We start from the raw sequence: 6,000 nt of genomic DNA, 5'->3' as shown, positions 1-6,000 counted from the left end.
TGTTTTTGTCTGCTATGATATTAAATTAAATAATAATTACAAATTTCAATGTTTCTGGGGTCAGTTGATCGGGCAAGAAAAGCAATTTGAATATGTCAAGTCAACACTTTTTCAACAGTTTTTTTCTTCTACTGTATTTCTATTTCTCATATTTATCTATCTATTTTGAGATTTAATTTAGTGAAGAATTAATTGAAAGAAAAAATGACAGAATTGATAATGAAAAAAATGCTTAGTTTTAGACCTAAAATAATGGTCCCATTAATAGCACTTTTATCTGACCCCACAAAATTAGCTTGTCACTATCTATCTATCTATCTATTCATCCATCCATCCATCATCCATCCAAGAAAAGAGGACACATCCATATGGAAGTTGTGAGTTTATTGATGTGCCCCCCCCCCCCCACGTTAACCATAAATCTGTTTTTCCATTGGTGTCAATCAAATTTCTTTTAAAATCACTAATATGCATATTTTATTAGTTCCCGGTCCCTTCCCACAATCAAGCAGGCAGTTACAAGATTGAAGCCGTTTGGGTGCATAGTGAGACAGTCGCATACAGAGATACTGTCACAGGAAGAGGAAAACAATAGAAAACAAGAAGAACAAACTTAAAAATATATATCATATCATTTCATATAAGAACAATGCACATCACAGGTAATCCTCCGGAAAAAAGCCATGATTGCAACATCAACTATACAGGCAATACAAAGACAATACTAAGAGAGAGAGAGAGAGAGAAGAGGATTGTAGGATTCAGTTTCCTCGTTTGTGTCGTTCTCTACCTGTAAAAATACACAAATTAGCTCCTTTTCCCCCAGAAACCAGCTCTCCAAGCCTTGTCTTTCTGTCTCTGTCTGCCTGCACAGCCCTCCAGCTCCAAGGTGTCTTCAATTGGCTTTGATCCAGGGCCGGCCCAAGCCTCTCTCGGCACCCAAATCCCAGATTGTTATAGTTAGTACTTGTAATAATCCCCTAAATTTGGTATATTCAGATTCAGAAAAAAACTTCACTCGTTGTTTGGCATTTGTTACAATCCGAGAATCAGTCATAGCCTCCCCAAATCCACCGAATTGCATTTATTTTCATTATCATTTGGGCGACTTCTTGCAGTGTTTGTGTACGGTATGTGCCCCTGTGCCGGCCCTGTTTTGATCCATCAGCCTGTTCTACGCTTTATGACCAGCAAAGCCAAACAGCTGCTCCAATTACATGTGTGTACATCATCCCCTAAAGTTTGTTTCAAAGTAGTTTTTACTTCAGATAATTTGCGCACGAAACAATGAACAAACCAAACCGAAAAAACTACACTTGTTTGTCAGTTTATAGCATGTCCTTGCTTGTGTGCATTCAAATCAAAGCCACATAGGTACCTGTCGGATACATAGTATGGAGAAAAAAGCTTCTCCAATACATTCAACTATGTAACACATGTCAATAGGTATTTTGTTTTTTAATCTATTGAATTATACCGCTTCCCTATTGATAAAAGGTTGTGTTTGTGTTTGTTGTCACATTCACTTGGTAAGGGTTCAGAGTAGTGCTTGTGTGATGTGTTTGAGCTGGGGGGTCTGTGCACACCTCCCCCCCCCCCCCCCCTTTCCCCGACTCTTTCCAACAGTGTGCCTGCAAACACAACTCATGACCACCAAGTTAAGAACCCTAAACCGACTCGTAGCCTCTTCCCTGGTGGAATAAAAACATCTATTCTTATATATATTTAAACTGTATATGTATTTTGTCTGTTATCATAACAAAGAACAGAAAGTAAATAATTCATGATTTCATTTTTTTTTTTTCATTTTGTTGTTTCACTGTACATTTTTAATTGGTACAAAGAACCTTCATATACAAGCAATCTATTGAGAGGGAAGAAAAAAAAAAGAACAAAAGAAAAACATCAATTCTTTTTGAGGGGAAACCATCAGAAACTGCATGGGTGACACCTTGCATGATGGGAAATCAAAGTGCAGTGCCCGTTCGACGATGGCCGCTCAAAAACATTTACATTTTCGCTTGATTTGCCTTTCACTTTCAAAATTAAAGAAAACGTCTGAAGAAATGTTATACATCTTGATCGGAGATAGCTGTATCGATAATTACAGAGAAATCTGCAGAATCACATTTTCCATAATGCGATATGGCAGATACATCACCTTTTCAAAAGAAACATGATCAAAAAAGAGCTCTATGATACAATAGTAGCAGTAGTAGAAGTAGTAGCATTATTTAAGGATTGTTTTGAACAAACCAGTAAATGGAGTTTGGATGTATGCAAATGATTTTAACAATAGCATATGTTATTGGTCAGTAGTATGTTCCCCCTCAGGTAGCCCTCCTTTGTCAGACTCCACAGCGACCCCCCCCCCCCCTTTGCAGGCTCTGGTTAGATCTGCATCTGCTCCAGGTATTTGTAGGTGGGGTTTTCGTAGCCGTGGTTCTGCATCTTGCTGAGGTGGCGTTCCTCTGGTGTGAGCATGGGGTCAACCTGTGTGAGTACCACACACACACACACACACCACACACACACACACACACACACACACACACACACACACACACACACACACACACACACACACCACACACACACACACACACACACACACACACACACACACACACATAACAACATGCTGTGGGTGTCGTATGCAAATGCCGTAGAGCAGCAATCTAATTAGCCTTGCATTACCCATGCTCCATTTCCATAACCCCTGATAATTTAATCTGAATCTGACACTTGGAATAAGATTGATAGCAGTTCATCGAGAGCACTTATTCGGTTCACACCCTCTGCCCAAATCCCCACACACTGCTCCAAATAACAGGGGGCTTACCTCGACTATGCCATGGCTGATGGTGCCGTATTGCCTCTTCCTCAAAAGCACCAGGCTGATCACAATAACAGTTGCTATGGCCACCGCGATCACCAGCAGGCCAATCAGTGCACTGCCCCCAAAGCCGAAGTCCTCTACCAGGGGGCGGTAGGACTCCTAACAGGTGGAACGTGGGAGAGGAAGACAGAGAGAGCAACAGTGAGGAGACATTTAAATAGTTGTTCTCATGCTGTTTTAGGACTATTTGAAATAAAGCTCAAATTCCAGTCATTTAAAATCTACATGAGCTCTTTAGGGCTGCCCCATTTTAGTCAACTAATCAGTGATTTTGTTCTTAGTTTTAGTCATGTTTTAATGCTTTTTTCATGCTGAATGATTTATTTCCAGTAAAACCTAGTTTGTTTTTTGGGAGATTATGTTTTGGGCTTTTTTGCCTTTTGCCCCATTGGATAGGACAGCTTAAGTCAATCAAACCTGGGCCGCTGCGGTAAAGACTGAACCTTGGTACATGGGGTGCACCCTCAACCAAGTGAACTCCAATACCAAGGCGCCCCAAACACCTGATCTGGTGGTGATTTTTTGGTGCTTTTGCATGATTCTTATTCTCATATTCTTAATCTCTATCTGAATGACCAATGATCATGACAACATTAACAACAACTTTTGCAATTTAGAAACTCTCTGACACAAACTTTCATGTGTTTGCTGTCCTTACATGCATGAAGGGGTTCTGCTATGCTGTGCACTTCGATATAATAGCTACAGGGATTTGCACTGCACAGCTATCTAAAGAGAAGTCTTCACAGTTATTTCTGTAATTGGAATTGTTTTTTTGTAAAGCTTTGGTAGGCTCAGACTCAATTTTATTTGATTCAACTCAATTTTATTTATAGTATCAAATCACAACAAGTTATCTCAAGACACTTTAAAGATAGAGTAGGTCTACTACACTGTATCTTTTACAAAGAAATTGCCCTGATCAACATTGTTCTTCCTAAAATCTAAGCTACAAAATATCTACATGGGTGAGTCAATTGTTATCTTGATCAATAGTCATAATAGAAAAAAGTAAGAATAAGATTTATTTATTTATGAGGACAATGCAAATTAATCAACACCAGCCAGCTAATTTTCAACTGTAGTCCTAGTGATCCAGCATGCATGTCTTTATTAGCAATAGCAGCCAAGTTGACACATACAAAAATTTCCCTTTAGTACAGGGGTCTTCAATGTTTTTTAAGCCAAGGACCCCTTAACTGAGAGATGGAGCAGGGACCTCCTACTACATACACTAAAAAGTTTGGGTCACTTAGACATTGCCATTGCACTCCATTGTAGACAGAATACCAGCTGAGATCCGTTGCATTGTGTTTTTTAACCAGGGCAGCAGTTTTCAGATTACATTATGTGCTGACATAATTGCAAAAGGGTTCTCCAATGTTCCCTCAGTTAGATTTTTAATAGGATTTCACATTAGGGAACAGAATGTGCCTTTGGAACGTAGGAGGAATGGTTGCTGATAATGGGCAATGTAGATATTGCATTAAAGATCAGCCCCCCCCAACTCAGATCAACTGGTATTCTGTCTATAATGGAGTGGAATGGAAATTTGGAAGTGACCCCAAACTTTTGACATACTGCATAAAATTGAGTTGCATAAGAAACTGGGTCTTCAAAAATGTGTATGGCGGCCTAAGCCTTTATAAAATTTTTTTGCCTAGAATACTAAGCTTTTAAAATAGCCTAATAATTTTTGGCATGATTTTTAGTTTTAAAACATACATGAGGCACAGTGAATCTGAAGGATGAATTGCATCAGTGGATGGCTATGTTAGTGGCTATCTTACCGATAGGCCAATAAGCAGTGGGGATTTATATTTACTAATAATATGTTGGATCCATGTTAAGACTTAACAATAATTTAGTGGCCCCCTGCATTGACTGTGAGGACCCCCTAGGGGTCCCAGGCCCCCTGTTGGAATAAAAATTGGATTATTCTGCCCTGCAGTTAAACTGACTTAAATTTACTATCCATGCTTGGCAAAGTTTGTTTTTCCGTTTAGAGATTAATCCTCGTCAGAGTAGCTCTGAATTGCGGAGATGAAGTAACTTGAGGAAAATAAAAGCCTTTCTTCTCATGTTATTTTATCAAACCACAGTGAAGCAGGGACAATATCCTGTTTTGGCAGAGTTTTTGTAGACATGATTGACTTGTGATTTTGTGTGTGAACACATGCATGGAATGTGTCTTGGTGGGAGGATCGTGTAATATCTTTTGCCAATTAGGTATGAACACACCACCACAGTTGCCTACAGCACACACTTATCTTCACAACGATATCTGGCACATATGACACAAACTAATCATATGTAGACAGCCACTGGGGGAGTTGTGTTTTTTTTTACTGCTCATTCTCACACATAAACTGAGCGCGCTCAGTTTGTGTGGATTCCCATACATCATATCATATCACTGAGATTTTTCAAAATGTGTACATTCAGAGACAATCACATGACAAACATGCTACCATGCAGAAATAACAAAAACATATTGGCCTTAACAAAAGAAAAAAAAAAACAGGGAGGGGATTTGGGTTCCAAAGCTGTTTTTATTTGTATTTTTATTTTTTTATTCAGCTGCAGAAATGGAATCTCTGCACACTTCCTCCTTCTTTCATCTTTTTCCCACTACCAATAACTACATTTCCCCAAAGAGCCCTGTGGGGGGCACCGGTGTACTCACCAGGTCAGCATCATGCAATACGCTGACTCTCTCTGCACTGTAAACCACCTCTTTAACATCCAGAGACTCATCAATCACCTGTCAACACAGACAGGGGAGCCCAGGTTACACTCACCACAGTGTGTGTGTGTGTGTGTGAGATTGTATGTGTGTGAGACGGATAGGGAGAGAACGAAAGAGAGAGAGAGAGGCAGGCGGAGAGCGAAAGGGTGTGATTGTGCAGCAAAGTAAACTGCAAAGATTATCTGTATTTGGGTGATGATGCACTCAGAGCTTTCCTGTACAAACTGAGAGGGGAGAGGGGGAGAGGGGGTGGGGGGTGGGGGGGTTTGCAAGCATCCACAACAGACTCTCTTTTAGGCACACAGGTTAACAGGTCTTTCTTTACAGACTGTCAGCCACTCATTATTGAGAA

General features: G+C 40.0%; 1 protein-coding gene across 5 annotated transcripts in view; it reads right to left on the bottom strand.

Annotated features, from left to right (window-relative positions):
• Positions 1 to 369: 369 nt before the first annotated feature.
• The window catches only part of aplp2 (amyloid beta (A4) precursor-like protein 2), a 96,555-nt gene continuing 90,924 nt past the window's right edge, over positions 370 to 6,000 (bottom strand). For 3 of the 5 annotated variants that reach the window (XM_032505928.1, XM_032505954.1, XM_032505936.1), the window contains 3 exons: positions 5,586 to 5,663; positions 2,843 to 2,998; positions 370 to 2,493 (listed from right to left, as the gene is read on the bottom strand). In XM_032505928.1, coding sequence (XP_032361819.1) covers positions 2,392 to 2,493; positions 2,843 to 2,998; positions 5,586 to 5,663 — 336 coding nt within the window. In that variant the 3' untranslated portion in view covers positions 370 to 2,391. The remainder of the gene's footprint in view (positions 2,494 to 2,842; positions 2,999 to 5,585; positions 5,664 to 6,000) is intronic. The other 2 variants (XM_032505944.1, XM_032505951.1) reach the window with 1 other exon arrangement.

Source organism: Etheostoma spectabile, chromosome 3 (assembly GCF_008692095.1).
Source record: "Etheostoma spectabile isolate EspeVRDwgs_2016 chromosome 3, UIUC_Espe_1.0, whole genome shotgun sequence".
Taxonomy (NCBI): Eukaryota; Metazoa; Chordata; class Actinopteri; order Perciformes; family Percidae; genus Etheostoma; species Etheostoma spectabile.
Note: the sequence above shows the minus strand (reverse complement) of the source record. Positions and strands in the feature narration are given on the sequence as shown.